Raw genomic sequence first — 24,330 nt, forward strand, 5'->3', positions numbered from 1 at the left:
CTACAGTGGTGGAGGTGTGCAGGTGGGTAGACCTGTTGGGAGAGCTAGACGTCGCAGCCCAGAAATTGTGCGAGAGCACCGGGAGATGAATCGGGGGAGTGAGACCCCAAATTGAGAGGCACCACAGTTTGGTCAATGGGAATTGGTTTTTAGAACCCATAGTGTAAGTTGGCCAATGGATTGGCAGGGAGAGACCCCGTGTAGTGTAAAGTGTGTTAAAGTCATTTAGAGGATAGTTAGGATGAAGGATCTCCTCGCACCATCTGCATCCACTCACCTGAGGTGACAGGTACTCCACACCATGCCATGTTTTGATTATTTTTTATGATGCAAATGTTTGGATTGTGAGACGCATCATGACGTGGGTGTGACATTGTGCGTAATTCCATCTCTCCCTCCTTATGAGGATTGATGATGAATTGGTGATGGCAAATTTTGAAGTAGAGGGATTGTGGTGACGAATTTGGTATAGGGGAAATATGGGGAAGACGTGACAGTAGTGACGAATTGGTAATGTGTAGATTTTGTACATATGGGGTAAGGGCAAGGGCAAGGGTAGGGTAGGTGACAGGGGGGTGACGTACGGTAGGGACGAGCTTTCTCACTTCGCCCTCCGTACGCATTTCGCCTTGCATTGCCTTATTGACGTGTACCCTTGTGACCTTACCCCTCGCTCAATTGTCTTTCTTTTGTCTCCCACATGACCTGTGCGCCATTGGGTGCCGAGGGGAGCGTGCGTGAGGTGGCCATTGTGCGCCCGAGATTCCCAGAACCAGCATGCATTGCGTTGATGTACCACTTTATGGACCGCTGTTCTGCGGCCAAGTACCACTTGATGGACCCCAGGTTCTGGGGCAGGGCACCTCTGTTGGAGACCGGCCATAGTGGCCAGGGAATCTTGCTTGCGGACCTCGGTAAGGTGGCACCTATGCCAAACAGGTGGACCACCCTTAGTTGGCCCCTGAGGCCCTAAATAAAAATGGACACAAGTTGTGCTTTTTATTATTTCCAACTAGGCCGCATGAAGCCAGAAGACGTCGGGAAGAACATCGGCCCAGCAGAGAAAGAGAAGACCACCACCAGTTGTTTTGTTGTGTTTATTATGAACCATGGTGACTGCGCACCGAGTGGTGCTTTTGGTGCTTTTGGGTGCTTTGGTGGTATTGGTACTGGTGCATCGATGCAATGCTTGCTGTCTCCTCCCTCCCAACAGGAATTTCTTTTTCTTGTTCCCTAAAAAGAAAAAAAAGAAAAAAACACAGGTCCTGGGTTGCGTTGTAAATAAGAAATCACGTCATTGTAAATAATGCTCCCCACCGTAAATGTATAGTTTGAGAATAATTCCGTAATTCGGTTAGCTGTGGGCTTGAGTCTGTTAGACAGGGTGCAATGCAATAGGGGGACATACTTATTTGTGTTTTAAGATTGTCACACTCAGGGTCAGGTTAATTGTAGAGGGAATTACACCTACGTGTCACACTAAGTTAAAGTTTAGTAGGCCCGAGGACGGGCCTGAAGAAAGGAGGGTGCAGTGTAACGAATGTGGAAACGTTACAATGTGAACGTTACAAAAGTATGGTCACACCCTGTTAATGTAAATAATGGTCGCAGCCGTCCTCCTAGTTAATTCCATGAAACTTACACGCAGGTCACGATATATCTTTTAAATAGTGTATTTCCTTATTCCATGTGGGCTAAATATGTGTTTCCCACTAGATTGACTTTGCATTGTATCAAACAAAATAAGCGTAGGCCCTTCCAATTTCCCCAAACATCTCCGCTCTCCAAAGTTCCTTTCAAAAGGGGAGTTGTTTTCAATCCCGCAGGCCGCCATTGCCCATGTGCTTTGAGTCGGAGAAGAAAGGCGTGTCTCCACCTCGTCATAAGAGGGAAGGAGTGAACCAGCCCTAACAGCCAATCAGCACCGCGGTGAGCGACCCGGTAGGCGTGCCCTCGGAGCCGGCGGCTTGATTCAGCCTGAGGTGATAAAAGCGACTGTAAGGGACTGCTTTAGGAGATGACTTGGGAGATGACCTGGGAGATGAGCAAAGAGGCGGCACCAAGAGGAGCGGTGAGATGCGAAACGCTCCAAGCCAAAGAGGAGAGGTACTCGGCAAGGAAACCAGCTTTGGAGAGACGCGCTGAAAGGAGGGAGACGGCTCCACCACAAGAAGAGGAGCAGGTGTGCCGAACCAGCACGTGACGTCTACCGCAGCGGATACGCGACGGAGGCTTTTCCCGCCAAAACCACGAGGAATTGAAAGCTGCTGCCTTCCGACTTTGCCTCCCTCTCAAGCAATCCACCTCAAGCCCTACCTGCCTGCAATATCCCCTGTGTAAGTGTGAACGTCCTGTCCTGCTCGTTGTCTTGGGGTTAAGTAAAAATGAATAGTGTAAGTTAACGATTCGCTGTGTTACTGCTTCTTCCATCCATTGCTTGTGTGTGTATAATAAATCTGTTCTTCCTCCGTATTCTTCTTCTTCTTCTTTTTCATTCTCTTTCGGTCGCTTTAGAGGTTTCCCGATTGAATATCTGTGGGGCGATCTGGTCAACGTCGGGTGGAATCGGGTTCTAATCGGGGAGTAACTGTTCGGACGCGGTTAAATACACCACCGCTCGGTCAATATAACATCTAAAGCCGCGTCTGTAACAATATATATATATATATATATATAGTTGTGGATATGAGAATGTTTTTTTTTGTTGTTGTTGTCGTGTAAATTGTTGTAAAATATCACCCTCCTTACTCCAGTGTTGTATAAAGGTCAAAGGGCGTTCCCGTAGTTAGTTCCATAAAGCATACATGAAGGACACCATAATATCCCTGTTCAGTAGCTTATTTCCTTATTATGTGTATTAGGGTAAGGCCTTGTCTTCCATTAAGATGACACTCCATTGCACCAAGTGAAATAAGATAGATTCCCTTTCATTCCCCATTCCCACTCCCAAAACTTATATTGCCAACTACAATAGCCGCCATTAAGCATGTGCTCAGCTCGGGGAAGAAGGGCGTGCCCGCCCATCGTCATCAAGGGTGGAGTCAGAGGGCCTGTGCCCACCAATCAGGGCCGAAGCGAGCTCACCGAGGGGCGTGTCCTGAAGGCCGGCGGCTTGATCGCCTGAGGCGCTATAAAAGCGCGCACGCAAGAGCCGAGGGTGTGGTTGGACCAAGCGAGAGACGTGCAAAGTGTGGTTGGACTGAGTACGAGAAGGGTTGGACTGAGTACGAGAAGAGTTGAGTTGAGTACGAGAAGAGTTGAGTTGAGTACGAGAAGAGTTGAGTAAGGGATCCCTAAAAGAGCAGCTCCAGCCACCGCAAGTTCAGTCACAGCAGCTTCAGCCACAGCAGCAGCAGCCACAGCAGCTTGGCGGCCTTGACGGCAGTTTTTGAGCAGGGCCGCGAAGGAACGGCGGCTGCTAAACGCGCCGATCGGAAGAGGAACGGCGGCTGTTAAACGCGCCGATCGAGAAAGGGCGGCGGCTGCTAATCCCCGACCCGACCATGCTGCGGGTCCAGCTGAACCTTCCTCCCCCTCCAGCCATCCACCTCCTGCCATTCCTATCATCATTCCCCACGTGAGTCTGTCTTTTGTTTGTTCTGTCCTGGGTTTAATTAAGACTGTAGGTAAGCTAATAATTGCACTGTGTCTCTGATTCTTCTGTATATTATTTTATTATCCTTCCTTCTCCTTGGTTACTTTGAGCGTGTAAATAGTAGGAATAAATTTAGTAGTATTTCCAACCGTTTTGTCTTCTTCTTCTTCTTCACATCCGTGTCGCCTTTGTCTTTTCCCTATTGAATACCTGTGGCGCGATCCGGCCAACGTTCGGGAATCGGGTTAGTCGGGGTAACTGTTAGGGCCGCGGTGCCATCCGCTCGGCCAAACAACATCTTGTCCGCAGTCCGTAACAATATATATATATATATATATATAAATATTCAATCATTCATTCATACACAGGTATATGCATATACTCATGTATATATACATACATATTGCACTTGCAATTCTTTGAACATGTGGGTGCACTTGATCAGTTCCCTACAACTAACAGCAGCATCTGATAAAGTTGTTCATATAGGCCCCCACCTGGTGTCCGCTGTGGTCCACCCAAAGCCTTCAGGATGAGCTTCAGATTGCCTCTACAAACACTTGCTTGGTACAAGCATCGCTTTACATGTTGGAGAAATGCGCTCCAAGTTGGAGGAAGTTTTTCCATAATCTTCACTCTCCTTGGGACAACTGCTGTCGAAGATCATTGACTGACATGTGGGGTCGTGTTTTCGTACATTGTACAAGTAAACCGTTCAATCACATTGAGTGCTGGAGATATGTCCTATGGAACAAAAGCAGTCACGTAGGTAATGGTGAATCCTTCTGTGTCTGTCGAGTAAGCTTTCCATGCCTTCCAGGTTGCCTTTTTGCCTTTACCACTGAACTGGGATGTTGCATTAGTATTGAGTTCTAAACTCAACTAATCAATATCGAGTTGAGCTATTTGCATACTTCTGTATCGAGTTCCAAGCACATCCATGCAATGCTTGTGGTATTTTGCCTAAATGGCAACCAAGTCCTCACCTGCGACAGTGCCCAGCAAATCAGTGTCCTACATTTTTGGGGCCTGTTCTGAGCTGTGTCCAGCTCTAATGTAGTACACCTATGACGTACCCCTTCTGTTTTCTTACAGCAAATGCACATATTTATACTTTTTGATTCCTCGGGAAGGGTTAAGCGTTTTTATCGTCTTTGTCCAGTGTCATCACCACACTGTCCAATGTTCCTCTTTCTGTCATGTCTCTTGTTCTTTGCAGCTTTGTGTTGGCAAATTTAAGCTTACATTTGAGTTGCCAATTTGTCAAGTTGATAAACAGGTCATTTACATCTACATGGTCTGGAAAACATGCAGCATCAGGTATTGCATGTAGTTCTCTGAAACCGGCTACATTTCGGATAAAGTCCTTATATGATTGCAGACCTTTGCCGTCTTGTCTGGACGCAGGACGGTTTCATGTTCCTGCATCCAGTCCATGTTGAATATTGTCTTCAGTTTCTCTCCTCTTGTTTGTCGCTTGCTGTCTCATGGTTATCGTAGCTGTCACGCTGCTACCTGCCTCATGAAATAAAGAAAATGACCATTAATATTCAATCACCGCCAACAAAATAAATCAAGTATCAACAGTTCAATGCCTTTAAGCACGACTTGGAGGTTCATGTGGTGGTGCCAACGGTAACATTGAAATTCCAGATAAGGTATTGTCATCATACACCGTCAGTCACCTTTTTAGACTTTTCCAGCCAAACTGAGCCAATCCGTTTAAAATTTGGCAGCAAGGTTCCACTCCTGACTGGTAAAGGGGTTGGCAAAGCTCGTTCCAGTCAAGTGAACGGAAGTGTGTCAAAATGGCAGTCACGTGAATTTCTTAAAAAGAAAAAAAAAATCCTCTTTTCCAGACCCACCAATCAGAATGCTACCAAATTTGGGTTACATTAGGCCAGGGCCCAGATAAGCTACAAGTCCAGTGGTCTTATTTCTATTATTCAGTAACAGCAGGAACGATTTAGAATAGTGTGAAGGACACGGAAGGAGCACAAAAATTTATGTATAGTAATACTTCTTTAGTGCAAGCAGGATCGCCGAGAGATATGCACACTCGCCTCTAATCTACCTAGCCTGCGTTAAAATCTCGGCCCAGACAAACTGTAATCCCGGGGTTTCACAGACAGGGTGCTTCATCAGTGCGTGTGCCGTCCCTTGGATGGATGTAAAACTGGTGTCCCATCTGCCAGCATTAGTTGGCGGACGTCAAAGCTCTCACTGTGTCCTTCATGAAGAGTAGGCGAGCTATCGCTGGCACAATGAACAAATTCCAAATGCCTGCCCTGACAACTTCTGGGAAGGTAAAGGCAAACCACCCACTGTAACCCTTGCCCAGAAACTGCTTCAGTAGCACTGACACTCTGTAATCAAAATAATACTTGTTCATGCATCAGAAGAATATTTATTGAAGCAATAAAAACATGTAAAACTAGATGGTATTCATAGAATACTTATCCTGCGCAGTCAACATGGTGTGAGCCAACTCTTCTGTTTTTGAACGTTTCTTTTTTTTTGATCCAATATGGCTGCCAGACCACGTGAGCGATGACATCATAAATTTATATTCTCTAAATAATTGTTGCATATATCATGCTCAATAAATTTCAAACTGATCAGACTAAGCGTTGTCCCTGTCAAATTATGACGTCATAATTATGGCACCAATTACATCATCGTTAACACCTATTCCCCATATGGAGTTATTTACAATGAGCCATGTTTCAATTTTTTCCATAGAGCGGTTTTGGAGATATAGAGGTGCAACATTTTTCGGTTTTTCCAAGATGGCGCCTGTAACATAACCTATGACGTCATGATTATCATTAAAATATTCTGAAGGACGAGGCACTCCTATGGTGAAAATTTCGTGTCCATCAGACCAACAGTTGCTGAATTTTTTAAAATAATGATCAGATGGATAAGTGTTGTATTTGTCGAATTATGACGTCATAACGAAGGCACTCATGACATTAACATTTTATTCCTGATGGAGAGTTCTTTACAATGAGCCATGTCTCAATTTTTTATATGCAGCGCTTTCAGATTGAGGTTCAAGGTTTTTCGTTTTTTTCCAAGATGGCGGCCATACCACGTGACCTATGACGTCATAATAATTTTAAAATTCTACAGGTGAAGTTGCACCTACGGTGAAAATTTCCTATCAATCGGACCAACGGTTGCAGAGAAAATCATCTATTCTGTGCGGACAAACAAACGGACTCAAATGCAATACCCTCTCCGATATATATATATATAAATAACCACCTTTAGAGGCCATTTTTCCCCGCAAAGCGGGGGTTGGCCTTTTTCGGGAACCGTGGTTGTTGTTGTTTTTTGGTCCCCTTTTTGAAGCGATGTTTTACGGCCGGATGCCCTTCCTGACGCCAACCATTTTTGCCGCCTTTAACGACAAACAGGGAATTACCAGTGAACTGGTACTCAATTAGCCGACCTCGGAAGGATGACAGGCTGAGTCAACCCCCTTGGCGTTAATTCAGCGATCGACCGGGATTCGAACCCAGGATCCTAGGATCCTAAGCCGGCACCCTAGCCGCTAGCCCAACACCCTCTCCTATGGCAAGGGTAATAACATGGAAGGAACACACAAACAACCACAAGTTTTATGTTTTTTTTTGTTGTTGTTGTTGTTTTTGTATACAAGATCGAGGCTCGTGAAAGAGCTAACATTAATCACACAAAAAGTCAAACCGACACACAAAACACAAAAAACAAGGGGAGCGGCAGACAAGATGGGAAGAGAGGGGGAAGGACACAAACACAACATTTGAGAGCAGGGACATCGGGAGGACTTGGGGGGAGGTGGGAGAGGTATAAAACATATGAATACTGCAAGGACTCTGGGGTGAATTACCGGGGGTAGAAAAGATCAAGGTTTTGGATGGGGGAAGATAAGAGATGGTAAGAAGATAAGAGATGGATAAGAGATGTTTGTTTGTTTTCACAGTTATGCAAAGATTCTTTTAATTTTTTTTGTACAGAGTCGAGGCTTGTGTACAATAAAGGGAGTGGAACCCAAGAGGGGGAGAGAGAGTTAAGCACACAAGCACAACAATAGAGAACAGGGACATCGGTAGATCTGTGGAAGGGAGAGGGCTGGGGGAGGGGTACATGGTACAAAGCAAATGAACACTACTAGGAATTTCAGGAAAGAAGTTGGAGATTGAAAGAGGTGGAATTTGCGGTGTTTTAACAGGGGTAGAAAAGATCAAGGTTTTGGATGGGGGAAGATAAGAGATGGTGGTGAACAGCTGTTTTGAACACCTGGAGGGAGGAGTGGGATTGAAGAGTGTGGGAGTTTAGTGGAAAAAAAGAGGAATGAAAGAGTGAAGGTGAGAAGAGAGTCTTAATTTTGGCAGTTTCACCAGAAGTGGGTTGCTGGCAGATCTTGCGCATCCTGAAAAAATATTTGGGTGACAGCACAGACAGCTGGGGGAGGTAGGCCGGTGAGGAGTCGGTAGAAGACAAAAAAGACCACGTACCTGCCTGCGGTGAGCGAGTGAAAGGCCCTCAATCAGCTTCATCTCGGGAGATTCCAATGATTCTGAAAGCTTTGGTTTCAACAGCGTGAAGCTGAACTTGGTGTGAGGGAGGAGCACCAGACAAGAGGGGAGAGCAGTATTCCATTGAGCTGTGGATGAAAGCCTTGTATGTGGTGACGAGCTCAGGTGTGCCAAGGAAGGACTTCGCACGACGGAGGATGCCCAGTCGGCGACTGGCTTTGGAGGCCAGATTGGAAATGCGGTTTTCCCAGGAAAGATCATGGCAGATAGTCAGACCCAAAAGCTTGAGTGACAGAACTTCTTGGAGAGGATTGTTGAGCAAGTAGATGAGAGGGTTGTAGAGACGGTCTATTCGGAGAGACAGTGAGATTTGTCAGGATTGAAAGACATTTTCCACTTGTTTGACCAGTCTGTGATTTTGTCCAGGTCTGCAGAGAGTGAGGAGGCTGCAGACTGCCGATCTGAGGGATGAGGAATGGAGCGGCAGAGAGTGGAGTCATCAGCAAAAAGATAGAGAGGATTTGTCATCAGCAAAGATTGGTATTCCTGTTCGCAAAACAACAGGTCTTATCTGCTCATACTAAATATTTACAGCTGTAATGTTTTTTGTTTTCTTTCTTTTATTTGATTGTAAAAAAACATCCTCAACTTGAGTTTCACAAATATGCAACCGAGCTCAAAAAAGCACCTTTCTACTCAAAACGGGGCTGTCATGTTTATGTTCAACCCAACAATTTCCCAGTCAGGTATTTGTAGCACACATGAATAACTCTCGTAAAACAATGGTGTTTATAGACAATTTATTTAATCAAGTTTATTTTCATATGCTATGAACGGATACAGGTGAAAAAAAAAAAATCACGAAGTGCAATAAACAATACGTGCCTAGCTAGGATATTTGGGAATCCCAAAAAATCGTGCTTTACAGGGTGAAGCAAGTTACATAAAATTCCAGTTTCGGCTTGTAGAATTAAACTACATATCAGTCATAAAAATGAGCCGTCTCTTCATCAGGAATGCAGCTCGTTTCAATTCAGCCATGATTTATTTGATGCTTTTATTTATGCTCCAAATGTCAACATCAAAGTTTCATACATGTACACGATACGATGCCAGCAGCTTTTTCTCAAAACAAACTCGCCGATTTGAATGAATCGAACAGAAAACAAAGCTAGAAAATGTTTGTCAGGTTTCATTAGTATATTGGCAATGCACTTTGCATCATGATGCAAATTCAAAGCACTATGGTGCAAATGACATCCTCACGGTTCATTTGCCAAGTTGCTTTACCACTCATGGGAGTGAGTATATGGCACCCCTTTACCCCTCCCCCCCCCCTACCATTTCCTCCACCCAATGGACAACGAGAAAAACAAATTCAGATTTCTCAAAAAGCTATTATATCCAGTTTAAATATTGGAAAAATCTCTTGAAGTCGCTGCACAAAATGCACAGCAATAAAACATGCTAATAAAATAGCCTAAAACATCTCATTTTGGCTTGAGCAAGTAGCGTGTGGCATTTACGAGTCAGGAGAAAACCCCAGAGCCAATCAACAGAAAGGAGGAAATTGCAGCTGCATTAACGGATCTCAGAACAGCATCCCACATTCTAGGCACCCACATGTAAAGTTTCTCCACTCCCCTTTCTTCAATGTTTGTTCCCATACTAAACTTACCCAGATACCCAGTTGCACACCCACAAACCAGTATAAAAAAATAAACAGTTACAATCACCCACACAGATATTGGTACCTTCCCTGTGTCATGACGTAAAAGCACAAATGTGGGGGCGGTGGATGTGGGGAAGGGGGAGGAGGGGAGAGGGAGAGCAGGAGGATGGACGAGGGGGAGGGGGGGGGGGACAAAGTCGAAACCCAAAGCCACTTCATGGGCCAACACAGAAAAACAGCATGCAAATGTGAATTTCTACTTATTTCTTTTTAAAGATGTTGCTGAAACGTTTTTCTTTTTCCTTCTCTTTTTCCTTCTTTCCTGGACTCGTGGCATCTCCAGATGCCACTGATTGGGCAGTGCTACCAGTCGGTCCCAGAGGCAGAGTCTTCGCACGTAGGACTGCACTTTGACCACTTTGGCTACTTGGAGAGCTAGAGGAACGTTCGCTAGAACCACCGCCGATGCTCTGAATCCAACTGGTCATTTCATCCTGCAAGGACAAGCAAGTGGCTGTGCTCATTGAAATATCAAATTGATTTCATTAGCAACGGTACCCGCCCATCGGGCAGGGCTTCAATTGGGAAGCCCAAATGAAAAGGCAAAATATCAGAAATTGAAGGCTTTTAAATTTTAAACGATTCATATAAACAGATTCATATAAACATCCGTTGAATCATATAACACGCAAATCATCAAAATCTAAACAGTACATGGCGCACATTTTGAAAAAAGATTGAATTCTGCAAAACGGAAGTGGCCGCTACACGTCTTTCTCAGTCGCACGTTTATGTGTGAAGAGTGTGCGCCGAATCTAACACGGAAGCGGCCGCTACACCTGTTTCTCAGTCGCTTTGCACACGCTGCCATGTTACTTCGGAGCCGCACGTTTATATAGGAAGAGTCCGTCAGGAGTCGATCTACTCTCTCCTGGTACGTAGAATTTCAACAAAAGCCACATCACTGTTCATATCGGTAAATATTATTCCATAGTGTTTGGGAAAATTGGAAAACTTGGAAGAATTGGAAAAACAATATAGTCTATTTTACTCCAAGGGGTCCTATGATTACCCACCCAAAATATCGTTGCGATCGGTTCAGCCGTTTTTGCGGTACATTCAAACGGACAGACGGATGGACGGACATTTGGTGAATTGTAGTAAGATAACTTTAAAAGATTGTTTCTAGATTAGCTGCAAAACTCAGTATTGGTCAATACTGGAGCTGAATTGCTATTTACAAATTATAGGTCAAGAAGTTCTTCATGTTCTTCAAAATCTTATTTTTGATTTAAGAAACATAAAAAGCAATAAAATGAATTCAAATATTCATTGCTCCAACTTTCTTTCTATGATAGAAAGGATAGCATACAGAAATAAACACGAAAATCACAAATAAATACTCACGAATAAATCACTAATAAAATCACCAATTTTCTGTCAAACCTCGAATGATTCTGCAATTGGACCAAAATCCTGCTCATTAGTTTTTCCACGGTGGCGGCCAAACCACGTGACCGATGTAGTCATAATTTATTTTTCTCCACCAATTTATGCCGCCATGACGCTCAAGAAATTTCATCTTGATCGGATGAAGTTTTGTCCTCGTCGAATTATGACGTCATAATGAAGGTACCTATGACATCATCAGTAACATTTTATTCCCCTTGGAGAGTTCTTTACAATGAGCCATGTCTCAATTTTTTCTATTCAGCACTTTCAGAGATTTAGAGGTGCAAAGCTTTTCGGTTTTCCCAAGATTGCACCCATACCACGTGACGTGACGTCATAATTTATCATTTAAAAAAAAAAAAAATTGTACAGGTGGAGTTGGTGAAATTTTCCGATGGTGAAAATTTCCTGTCAATTGGACCAACGGTTTCAGAGAAAATCACATTTATTCTGTGTGGACAAACAAACTCAAATGCAATACCCTCTCCTCATCCGAGGGAAACAATACAAACAAAGCACATGAATCTGCATTGCCAGAAAGTTGGTGCCTTGCTCCTAAGATGAAAAAAAAAAAATCGACTTAAATAACGTAAGGTTGATTAGTTTCTTAAATAAATAAATAATCCACTTTCCCTTAAACTTGACACTGAATACATGCCAGTCATAGCTATTGAATAGTTTACTGTTAAACCATTTGATAAACATTTGTGAAAAACATGTAATATCCTTACATCATCCTTGGCTTGAAACAAGTATTCATTTCCATCAGCGAGCCTGCAAGAAAGAGCTTTTAAACAAAGGAACACCTGTTCTGTTATTCTCAGATTATGGAAACTCATTAGCCAAAATAAGACGCTTCATCGTTGACAAAACAGATCAAGTAAAACGAGAAACTCACTGTAGCCTGAACACGTGCTTCCTTTTCTTGTAATCTGAAGCAACCTCACATATTGCGTTGGTCAAATGTACAGGAATCTCATTGTGGTAGGTGGTTCCTGCACTGGCATTCTTATTGTCCTTGTAGAAACCCAGATCTTGGTTGTGCAGGACACAGTACACAATGTGCCATGACCTGGAGCATAGTTAAAAGCACGTAGCGCCTCTGACTCGGAGAGCGATAAGGACATATTATAAGGACATATTCCATAGGACATATTCCATAGGACATATTACAGGAAGCATAGACGCGACAGTCAATTGAAGGAATGCTCGAGAACATGATGCACTTGTAGCACACACAGTATGTAGTAATCCAAATGCAAACACACAGTTGTGACTCAATGTGACAACAGGGGTTTTATGACAAAATTTCTTGCTGCTTCAAAAGCTCAAAAGAAAAACGTGAAGGCGTGTCATCCAGCAGAATCTCATATTGGTCTAAGCAATTGCAAGAACTACGGCAAAACTGAATCTCTAAATCCGTGAATACATTCAGACCTTTTCCATTTGCAAGTATTTTTGGAGCTGAAATGTAACTACTTGTCAGACATATGGTATAACTACTAAAGAGAATGCATATGAGTAAAAAACAGGTGAATGCATACTTACCTACTTGATGCTTTCTTGTTGTGAGCCTCACGTTCATGCTTACGGTTCAAATGTCCCTCCTTGCGACTAGGCGTCATGTCCCCCTGCCCAGGCAGGGTGGCAGAGCTGTGAGGCTGCAGCGCTAAAGGCCGGCGCCTTTCTGAACCAGGTGAGCCCGACGGGGTGCCATCTTGTGTTCCCTGCCCATTCACCTCCACCTCCGTTGCATCTGAACCCTGCAGGAAAGATTCGGCAAAATGCTGAAGTATTCAAATATAAATTGATGTTCATTAAAAGTTAAAATCGATTTATCGAGACTCAAATTAGGACAGACACAAGTGAGACAATCAGGAATTCGAAGCAACACACGAGATTAACGTTCTAGTAAATTATCGCTGTGTTAACAAAAAAATTCCACAAGGTGAGCCTGACTTGGCATGATGGAGACAATAATTTAGCAAATTGGTGTGGCAAAAAGTATCGTCAAACGTCAAGTGCTGCAAAATGACATTTCTACGACAATCTATGTCATGTCAGTCACAAAACAAACATGGTCTTGCGCCATTAAAAACAAATTGAACTGGAATGTAGTGACCGTGAACACAAAATGGTTAAAGGTCAATGCATTTCAAAACAAAAATAGTCCATTAAATTGGTGCAAAATAAATTTAAAGCTTTTTTAAACACCATATTCATCCCTTGACAATGGATTTATATGGTGCAAGTCCACATATGTGAACACAGTACAAACATTTGGTTAAGCACTGCCTGCTGCGTGAGGAGCCAAAGGTACTGATGAAGAGGAAGATGTCACAGTACCAAAAGTGTGTTCAAGGCATTAATAAAAAAAGAAAATCGGACCCTAAGGGAATGTATGGGGGTATGGGGGGGGGAGACTTTTCCCCCCAAAATAGGTAAATTTTTTTGTTTGTCTGTTTAAAGTCTTATAATTATGTTAGTATGATTCTATATGCTGCCCTGTCTTCTAGCAACCACTGAAATTGGTTTAAAATACCCTTAGTTGGTGCAGTATACCATTTATTCTACCAGGTGAGCACCAGGGGTATTGCCCCTATGTTTATTTCACAGTTTGCAGTTATATAAATTACAATTTTCAAATGCGCTTTCCGAATACGGACGCATTCCGATGGTCCTGTGATTATTTTTTTTTTTTTTTTACCATTGTATCGCTTCATTATCCGTCGGCATGCAAAATTTCAGCTTTCTATGTCACCCGGAAGGTACCAAACATTAATATCAGTCAGTCATCAATAAGTCATTCAGTGAGTGAGTAGTTAGAATGAGCTTTATATATTAGATATTTTTTAATTTGAATGCAGCAAAAACTCACAATTCTCCTGCACACCAGCATTAATTTTGCACAAGCATTCAGAAAGGCAGGTCATTTGCACATGTCAAATTCAAAATGATGCAAATTTGTACAAAAATAAAAACCTTACATAATATGCAAAAGAGCGTACGTAGGTTGATGCAAACTGGAACAATGGGTGAACAGCATTTGCACATTGACTCCAGCTTGCATCACTGATGGAGGAGTTTTATTTAATTTGGCATGGCTTCAAGTAGCAAAGGTGGTAAACTGACCCTGGGGGATTCCTGGTCAGAAGCCACTCCATTCTGAGTGGCTTGGTGCAAAGCCGCTTCCTTGTCATGCTCCCTGGACAATCAAGCACACAGACAAAATGGTAACAAAGGCACACAGTTAAAACCTTAAGGATATATTCAAAGCAAGTAAATTCAGAACATGCTACAATTAGTGCATAACTTGAAGTAAAGTTGCAGCATAAAGGGCAATGATAAATTAGCAGGAAAAAAAAAAAATCAGATAAATTCAAATCGGTCAGGAAAGGCAAATCTAACCCCCTTAGTGCGACTACATTCTGAGTTTTGTACTTTAAAACGGGTAATCTTCAAATTTCAAAAACCGAGATTCATTGCTCCTATTGCCGTACTTAGCAATACACACGTGAGGTTAGATGAATTAAATTATTACAGCCATTGCTTGAGCAGCACCCAACGGGCCAATGGATTTGGCAGAAATGCTGGACTGAAAAGGCATTCCACATTGTACGAAAACAAACCTATATAACTCAATTTATAATAATCGGTTATCGCATTTGACGAGCCGCAGCATACTAGGAATATTCAAGTTTGCACCAACAGTCACACTAATAGAAGCTTTAACTGAAGATGCTTTATCCACCAAATAAAACCATCCCACTTCATTTTTATAGTGTTAAAAACAAAGCTAATCCTAAGGACCCCATTTATTTGTTTATATAAAATCTAGTATCACAGAAGAGCAATATTTTAAAACATTATTGTGTTGCTGGTCTATTTGCAAGCAGGGATCCATCAGCAAACCTGACACATACACCCCAAAAAATAGTGCTTCTAAACAATGACACCTTTCTGGCAGGTATCATGATATTTGGTTGTTAGGGAGGCAGATGGCAACTTTATTGAATGACAAGCAAAAGTACCCAGCGTTTCCGGGTAACAATGATTCGCTTCCTGACGAGAATATGATATACGCACTGTGTCCATCATCTAGATTCTAGAGGGAATTTTGAAAACAGATCGCAAGTACAGTGGAGCAGTGGCGTATCGAGGAAAAATGATGCTCGGGGTGAGATGCAAATTGCCACCCCTCGTAATTTCCCATGTCTTTGAATGGTGTATGTGTGTGTGTGTGTGTGTGTGTAGGGTGTGTGTGTGTGTAGGGTGTGTGTGTGTGGTGTGTGTAGGGTGTGTAGGGTGTGTGTGTGTGTGTGTGTGCAGTGTGTGTCAGGGCTGTAAACCTTTTAATCATTTGAGTTTCGTCATCAAATTTTCACCAAAGCTTTATTATGAGAATATGGAGAAGGCAAATTAACAATTTTGTTAAAAGGTCAAAGGTCAGCATCACATAAAATCATAAATTTTCATGCGACTGACCTGAAGTTTTAACAATTTGCATATTGGGTCAATTAATTTGTTCACCAATCAAAAGCTAGAAGCAGATTCGTTTTTTAATCTAAAGCTCAAAATTCAAGGCTGCATAAAATCATAAATTTTCATTTTGTATTTTTAAAACTATTTTCGTTATTTTGAGCATACGGAAGAAGAAGAAGAAGATGTCTGAATACAAACTGATGCGGGTGGACTTTGCATTTTCAGTTGCTTTCTGGTTTAGCAATTGCAACTGCCAGGGTCACCGAGAGCCAGAATGGGCCCCGGGGCAATACCAAGTGTCAGGCTCCTTTCATCCGGGCCCCATTCAAATTTTTTTTTTTTTAAACCAGCCTATATGTAATATATGTAACGAAGTTTCCGTATTTTCCTCAGACCACACACATGCCCTGGTTAAGGGAAATCAATTTGTTTTGTTTGAAGCCTTACCGACCGATTTTGCCGACCTCGGATGCATGTCAGGCTACCCACCTGGTGTTACTTCAATGGCATGACAGGGGCTCAAACTCAGGGCCCTAAGATCTCTGGCCAGCCACTTTAACCGATAAGCCAACACCACAATCACATTTATGGTGCCAATGGCATTTACATCAAACTAAACAAGGGCGAGAATTGCTTTGCGATTCATGTCCCCTACCAATGCGATATTTTCTAAGTCCAAGAAGGGCATAACTGAAAAATTGACGAAACACCGTGAAATTTGAACTAGTTCTGTAACTTGTCATAATAAAGCCATGTAACAAGTTTCAGTTGAATATGTTAAAGGGTATAGTAAACAAAGTGAAAAACCACAGGTGGGACAGACAGACGGAGAGCAAACCTATAGTCCTCTCTGGTGAAATCGGTAAGGGGACTATTAAGGAAGACGTGCAGGGAAAGCAAGGTTCATGAGTTTTAGTATCTCCATACTCAGCTTAAAAGTATCCCCCACTGAGCCTAAGTCCTCATTTATTGCAACCTACACTGCATATCGAAGGACACAAGTTCAGAGAGTACAAATGAGACAGGAACAAAGACAAATGGGTGAGACAGGAAAGCAAGCATGGGCTCACCGCTGTTTCTGAGCCTCGAGCTCAGCCTGCTTATGAGCATTCTCGGCAGCAACTTTTTCTTCCTGCTGCTGGCGTTTCGCCTCCTCTTCTCGCTCGTGCTGTTTACGAAGCTCAAGTAGCTCCATCTAGTGGACATGTAATTTGCAAAGCTAATCAGACAATACTTCTCATAATTACAGGTTACAGAGCTTGAACCAGTTTGCAGTATTACAGACCTTACAGAGCAGCTACATGCATTGTAATACATGGTCATAATATAGTGCACCCCCCATAAAAATGCAGGTTTATCACGCCTGACCGTAGTAAGCCTCTTGAGTCCAGTGAATCGTTCCTCCCATGTGGAGGCAGACTTTTCAAATGCCTCATGACGCTTCAGCAGTTGTTCAATTTCATCCACGCTCGATCCCACTTCCTGGCTTGCCAAATATGGCTCTTGGACAAACAGCCAGGCCTCAGCCACGGAAGCATCACGTGCAAACTGGTACACCTCAAAAACTGTGGCAAAGTTGGAAAAGGTGAGGCAAAGGGTCATTGCCCCACGATACCAAATTTGGTGGCCCGAGAATGTTCCATTCTCAATACATACAAGATATAAAGGAACAGACAGACTGAAAAATGGAGTATGACAACACGGGCAGCCTTGCCTGATGCAAGACTGGTTAGCGAACATTTAGAAACATGTGGAAGCACGTGGAAGAAAAGAAAAAAAAACATTTAGTATTGCACATTTCAAAAGCACTCCAAAACGACAACTGAGTGGAAAGGAAGCCATTATGTTCAATTATATAGAGTCATTACATACGTGGCTGTCGTTAGAACTGGACAAAAGTTACTTTACTATGGTCGTCATAAATACACCACATGGCCAAAAGTATGTGGAAACCCGAACATCACACCTGTACGTGCTTGTCGAGCATCTCATTCCAAAATCATGGGCATTAATACGGAGTTGTTCCACCTTTGCTGCTAGAACAGCCTCCACTCCTCTGGGAAGGCTTTCCACTAGATGTTGGAACATTGCTGCGGGATTTGCTTCCATTCAGCCACAAGAGCATTAGTGAGATCGGGCACTGATGTTGGGTGATTAGACCTGGCTCGCAGTCGCAGTTCCAAGGTCAGGACTCTGTGCAGGCCAGTCAAGTTCCTCCACACTGATGTGTGCGGCTGTTCGGCCATGGAAACTCATTTCATGAAGCTCCGGACGAAGAGTTGTTGTGCCGACGTTGCTTCCAGAGGCAGTTTGGAATTCGGAAGTGAGTGTTGCAACCTAGGACAGACGATTTTTAGGCGCTATGCACTTCAGCATACGGCGGTCCCGTTCTGTGACAATAACAGCACATACCGTTGACCGGGGCAGCTCTAGCAGGGCAGAAATTTGACGAACTGACTTGTTGGAAAGGTGGCATCCTATGACGGTGCCATGTTGAAAGTTACTGAGCTCTTCAGTACGGCCCATTCTACTGCCAATGTTTGTCTATGGAGATTGCATGGCTGTGTGTTTGATCATATATACCTGTCAGCAATGGGTGTGGCTGAAACAGCCGAATCCACCAATGAGAAGGGATGTCCACATACTTTTGGCCATGTAGTGTATATCTGTTGCAATTATCACACAATCTTTTAAAGTAGCATGGTCGAAATCTTGCAGAATGTTCCAATTTGTGAAGAGATATATTGGGTTCAGAGTTGATAATTCCAGCACACGTATAATTTTTCTTTTATCGTTATTTAATTATCGTGATTGATTCAAGGAGAGGAAAAAAAGTATCAAATACTTCATCTCTTCACAGAGCCTTAAATTTTTGCAGAATCTTGGCGTCAAGCATGCAATTTTATTTACTCGTATATACATGAAAGTGAGGTAAAGAGGCAAATGCTATTAATTAAAGGTGGTTGAATAAGTTAAAAGTAACGATTGAAAATAACAGCTTGGTGGTAGTGTGCTTAATTGCTTGTCGGTAATAATAGCAAGCATTAAAAATGTTGAAATTTTTTAAAGATGTGGTCGAGTTACATGACAGTTTCCATCTCATCTTCCTGTGGCTTCTTGTGCTTGTGATAAGTTTTGAGTTTTGTGACTACTCAGACTTCCTTTTTTGATCTAGCTGTGGCAATATCCACCCAAATTATACGCAATATCCCCTCCATCTCTCCCACAGGTCAAAGAGCTCGATTAAAAAGCTGTGCGCAGTCAAATCAAGCCTGCATTTTGGTTTCATGGAGGCCAAGTTTTGTAGAAGAGCATGGAAAATGTTTAAAATGTCATTTTTATGTCCTGCCACTGGGAAGGACGGCAAATTTGGCAAAATTTGATGTCAAATTATTGTCCTGATACTGGGATGGATAAGCACATGCAAGCAAGAAAATACAAACATGGTTCTATCAATTTAGGAAAATCAACAAGGCAGGACAAAATTTTAAACTCGGTAAGGCACAGCTTTTGCTCAATAAAGTGTTGTGTCATTATTATTATTATCACTAGAATATAAGACCCGTCGCTTTGCTGATGGAAATACCAATCTTTGCTGCGATGGATAATAATCTATGGGGGAAGAAAAGAAAAAAAAGGATTCCTGGGAGATCCTGCTCTCCGTGCAGGGATAACCAGTCACGTATTGGCATTTGCAGTTTTGACACGTGTGTCCATTAGGGTGGTCCAAAAATTTGAAGATTGGATTTTCATTTCTCCACAAGCCTGCCCCTATTCCTATTGAAGTAGTTTGTGGTGAAAATTTGGGCTTGATTGGACAATATTTAGAGGTTACTCAAAATGTTGACAAATGTTAATGAATAATAAGATACAGAATTATTAGCATCATACATCCATTCATAGATAATTATCTATTTTCAATTACTCAAATTATTTATTATTGTTGGCTTGCACTTGTCTTCAATGGTATGACCAAGAGATTGTGCAAAAGCACTGGCCACAAACATAGCACGCCGATCTGAGAGATTTACTCGGTCCAGTGTTGCCACTATTGCTGGAGTGATCGATCACCTTGATGGGAGCCTTTTTCACCTGTTTGGCAGAAGATGGACTTTGGAGTTTGAATTCATTGTCCCCTGAATCGGAGCTTTCAATCTCAGACTCATCATTATCATCATCAACCACAGCCGATGTTTATGGAACAGATTGCATTGCTGTTAGAGTCTCAGCAGCATGTTTCTTCTTTCTTTTATCTTCATTCTCAAGCCTGATACACTTTCTGTTCTCCTTCACTGCTAGAGTGTTGTCCACAGATCCCATACGTGAACATGAGGGATCCTCATGCTGCATGATAAGGAATGCTTTGTCTTCTTCATTCGTCATTTTCTCAAGCGCATCATTTGGTGAGATATCGAAGAGGGATTGAAGATCATCTTTGAACATCTGCTCCTTCACTCTATAGTTTTCGAATGTCTTAGTTCTATTTTTCTTTACCAGTTTGTAAGCATCATACAACTTCAAATGTTGGCACTCACAGGAATCTACTCTCTGCACTGGAATTCGAGCTTTCTCCCAGTATGCACACACAGCTTGTACACTAACTTTGGCACTTTCACGAACTGTATGGTGTTCTTGTATGTGATGGTACACCATTTTCTGCAATGTGTGTCCTTTGGTCGGTGGTCCCCCACATATTATTTCCTTTTCAGACTTGCCCAGCAACCAAACTGTGGAAGAGCTGCGAGTTTCTGCCATCTGAAAAAAACAGGATAAATTAAAAACGTTATTTTTTGAGCAACCTCTAAATAAGTTCCAATTGACCTCATATTTATGGGAGCGAGACATGGGTCATGAATGTAGAGCAGCAACGAAGGCTGGAAAGGGTGGAAATGCGAATGGTTCGGTGGATGTGCGGAGTATCGTTGAGAGAGAGGAAGACAAATGATGAATTGCGAAAGATGATGGGAATAGAGCCTGTGATTGATGCTGTGAAGAGGAACAGGTTGAGATGGTTTGGTCATGTGTTGAGGAAGGATGAAAGTGACTGGTTGAGAAGAATGATGGAAATGAATGTAGAAGGAAGTAGAGGACGGGGAAGACCGAGAAAGACTTGGCTAAAGATGGTGGAAGAAGAAGTGCGGGCAAGGGGGTTAACAAGGAGAGATGCAGAAAATAGGGCAAAATTGAGAAGATTGTCATGGGGACCGCAAGGCTAACCCCCGCTCGAGCAGGGAAAATGGCCTTAAAATGCATGTTGTTGTTTGTTGACCTCATATTTGGTTCATATGATCTTTATAAACATAGAAACAAGGGCAGCCTTGTGGAGCATGGATTTTTAATAGTATTAAATATTACATATATCTGTGGACCACCCTCGTGTCCATGTACCCACAAAAAAAAAATTTTTATTTTCTTTTTTGGGATCACAAACACTCCCAGGAGTTACCCAAATCCACTGTCGTTGGATTTATTGAAATCCGTTAATCCGTTCTCAAGTTATAACACGAGAAACAGACAGACAGACGCGGCTTCTTTAATAACATGCATTTTAATAATAACTAATTTTAATAATAACTTTAATAAAATTTTAATAATTTTAATAAAATCATTTTAATAATAACATTAATAACTTTAATAACATTATTATAACAATCAAAACAAAAAGTGTTGCTAATTTTTCCCTCTTCCCCCATACAATATCTGAAATTATGTTTTGGGGCTCGTACTCTGGCCAAGTCCAAAATGGGGTGTGATGAAGGAAGGGAAATCCATTGCATTGGACAACTGAAAACCAAGTGATTATTTCAGATACTAGTTGTCATGAAGGTGTCAGCGGACAAGTTAAACAATGGATTCTATCAAATGAAAGCTGATAAAAAGATCAATCTGTTAACAACATAGGAGTATGTGGCAACAAATTGATTTTCAATATGCATTGAAAAAAAAAATCTTTATTCATGAAGCATCATATAAAACATTTTAAAAAGATGATAAAAAGCAATCACTGTAAGATTGAAAATAGTTATTCACTTACTGAGCTTCAGCCACTCTATTCTGTCCTCCCACTTGGTCAACATGTCTTTCCGCTTGTCTGTCAATTGCTCAAGCTTTTCCATTATCTGAGCAGACAAAAGCAAATGCCGCATCATGTGCAAAAAAAAAACAAAAAAACACTTTCATGATGTTCAATTGAAGCATTTCACAAACTTTTGCAGAGAACAATTAGTTGCAAATTAAGCACAATGAAATAGGTCTTAATGAGAAACACAAATCTAAGGATTGCATAATCAGAATTGAAAACTAAAAAAAATACAAGGAAAGAATCGACACTTTCTATTCATTTAAAGATGAAAAAGATCTTTCATAAAAGAGGTATGAAAGAAGTTTTGGAGAATCACGAAATCGTTTGTGTTTATCCGCACAGAACGTGAGTAGGTGTATTAATTATATACAATACTTAACTGTTCTCCCCTATGGGCTGGTGCTCCTGCCTCACACCTAGCTCGTCTTCACGCTGTTGAAACCAAAGCTTTCAGAATCATTGGAATCTCCCGCGATGAAGCTATCTCTAAGGGCCTTTCACTCACTCACCGCAGGCAGGTAGGTGGTCTTTCTGTCTTCTACTGACTCCTCTCCGGCCTTGCTCCCCCAGCTCTCTCTGTGCTCTGTCCCCCAAATATTCCTACAGGTCACACAAGATCTGGCAGCCACCCTCTGATGGTTAAACTGCCGAAATCTCGGCTCTCTGCTCACCTTCACTCTTTCATTCCTCTTTTCTCCCGCCTCTGGAACAAACTCCCACACTCACTTCAATCACACTCCTCCCTCCAGGTCTTTAAAACAGCTGTTCACCACCATCTCTTATCTTCCCCCATCCAAAACCTTGATCTTTTCTACCCCCGCTAATTCACCCCAGATCCACCTTGTTTGAAATTCCAACTTCTTTCCTGGAAGTCCTGGCAGTGTCCATATGTTTTATACCTGTCCCACCCCCCCCCCCCTTCCCATGCCTCCCACCCAAAGCCCTCTCCCTCCCACAGATCTCTCGATGTCTCCATGTCTCTCGGTCCCTGCTCTCAAATGTTGTGTTTGTGTCCTTCCCCCTCTCTCCCCATCTTGTCTACCGCTCCCGATGTTATTTGTTTTATGTGTCTGTTTGTCTTTCTGTGTGATTAATGTTCGCTCTTTCACGAGCCTCGATCTTGTATACAAAAAACAACAACAAAAAAAACAAAAATACTATTGAAATTATAATGAAAATGATAATTATAATGGTCCATGACAATGATACATAAATATAATGAAAATAATAATGACAATATTGAAAACGATAATGATAATAATGATAGACCAATGATGATAAATAATGATAACAAAAATGGTACATATTATAACAACAATAATAGTCAAACAGAATGATAATGATAAAAATAATGACAATGTTGAAAATACCAATGTATTTACCAAACTCCTACTGGAGCAAATAATGGAGCAAATGTATCTACGTCTAGATGTTGCAATTAATAACCCACGTGACTATATGTCTCAATTATATACGGTTTGAACGTCAGTTGTACCATGATTATGTATCTTATATGAAGAAGAAAGTTTGTTTGTTTGTTTGTCTGTGCATTCGGACCCTGCATGAACCAGTGCGACCCAACCAGAACCAGTGCAACCAAACCCCCCACCCACCCCCCTCCCCCGTGAAGATCATATGTCAAGGTTGTATATAGTGATTTGGTTTCAACAACAAATTTAATTAACGTATCATTGAATATCCCTGGGCAACGCCAGGTACTTTAGCTCGTGACAAATAACACACCCTCACCTCATCAGAAGCATAATGATTCTTGGCCAGAAGAGATTTTCCCAGTTCAATGGCGGCTGTGAAGTTGTCATTGCGAGTGTCAATTTCAGCCTTAATGCCATGGTGACTGTTCATTACCAGCTCCACTGATGACACATCCCTAGCAATACAAGCCAGTGACAATACTTTAAAAAAACAATGCCAGTAACAATTGCACAGACAAATATAAAAATCAAATCTGTCTTTAAGTGTAATCTATCTATAATTCCAGTAATCTCTGTCTGTACGTTTGTACGTTTGTACGTTTGTCTGTTTGTCTGTGACCGCTGTTTCTCGACAACTACCGGTCCGATATACTTGAAACTTGCCAGGTATATTGCTGGGGACCCGAGGATGTGCCTTTTCAAGGTTTGAAATTAATCGGACAAGTACTTACCGAGCTATGGCGATTTAGCCGTTCGCCGTTCGCTTTGCCGTTGCGAATGGACCAAACCATTCATGTAAATAGAGGGGGGGGGGGGGTTCTGTGGTCGTTCGCTTTGGCTTTGCGAATAGACCAAACCATTCATGTAAATAGAGGGGGGGGTTCTGTGGTCGTTCGCTTTGGCTTTGCGAATGGACCAAACCATTCATGTAAATAGAGGGGGGGGTTCTGTGGTCGTTGCGAATGGACCAAACCATTCACATCGAATCATCGAATCACATCGAATGGACCAAACCGTTCGCTTTGGACCAAACCATTGCATGTAAATAGAGGGGGGGGGTTCTGTGGTCGTTGCGAATGGACCAAACC

The 24,330-nt window shown here is 42.2% G+C and overlaps 1 protein-coding gene across 3 annotated transcripts in view; it reads right to left on the bottom strand.

Moving 5' to 3' along the window:
- Positions 1–8,904: 8,904 nt before the first annotated feature.
- SPTBN1 (spectrin beta, non-erythrocytic 1) overlaps positions 8,905–24,330 on the bottom strand; it is a 221,542-nt gene continuing 206,116 nt past the window's right edge. For all 3 annotated transcript variants that reach the window (XM_068129086.2, XM_068129087.2, XM_068129088.2), the window contains exons 31-39: positions 23,559–23,697; positions 21,762–21,846; positions 17,096–17,292; positions 16,798–16,922; positions 14,378–14,450; positions 12,794–13,008; positions 12,144–12,317; positions 11,977–12,019; positions 8,905–10,287 (exon numbers count right to left, since the gene is read on the bottom strand). In XM_068129086.2, the coding sequence (XP_067985187.1) occupies positions 10,054–10,287; positions 11,977–12,019; positions 12,144–12,317; positions 12,794–13,008; positions 14,378–14,450; positions 16,798–16,922; positions 17,096–17,292; positions 21,762–21,846; positions 23,559–23,697 (1,285 nt within the window). In that variant the 3' untranslated portion in view covers positions 8,905–10,053. The remainder of the gene's footprint in view (positions 10,288–11,976; positions 12,020–12,143; positions 12,318–12,793; positions 13,009–14,377; positions 14,451–16,797; positions 16,923–17,095; positions 17,293–21,761; positions 21,847–23,558; positions 23,698–24,330) is intronic.

The sequence above is a fragment of the Myxine glutinosa genome, chromosome 9 (assembly GCF_964187855.1).
Source record: "Myxine glutinosa chromosome 9, kmMyxGlut1.1, whole genome shotgun sequence".
In the NCBI taxonomy this organism is placed as follows: domain Eukaryota; kingdom Metazoa; phylum Chordata; class Myxini; order Myxiniformes; family Myxinidae; genus Myxine; species Myxine glutinosa.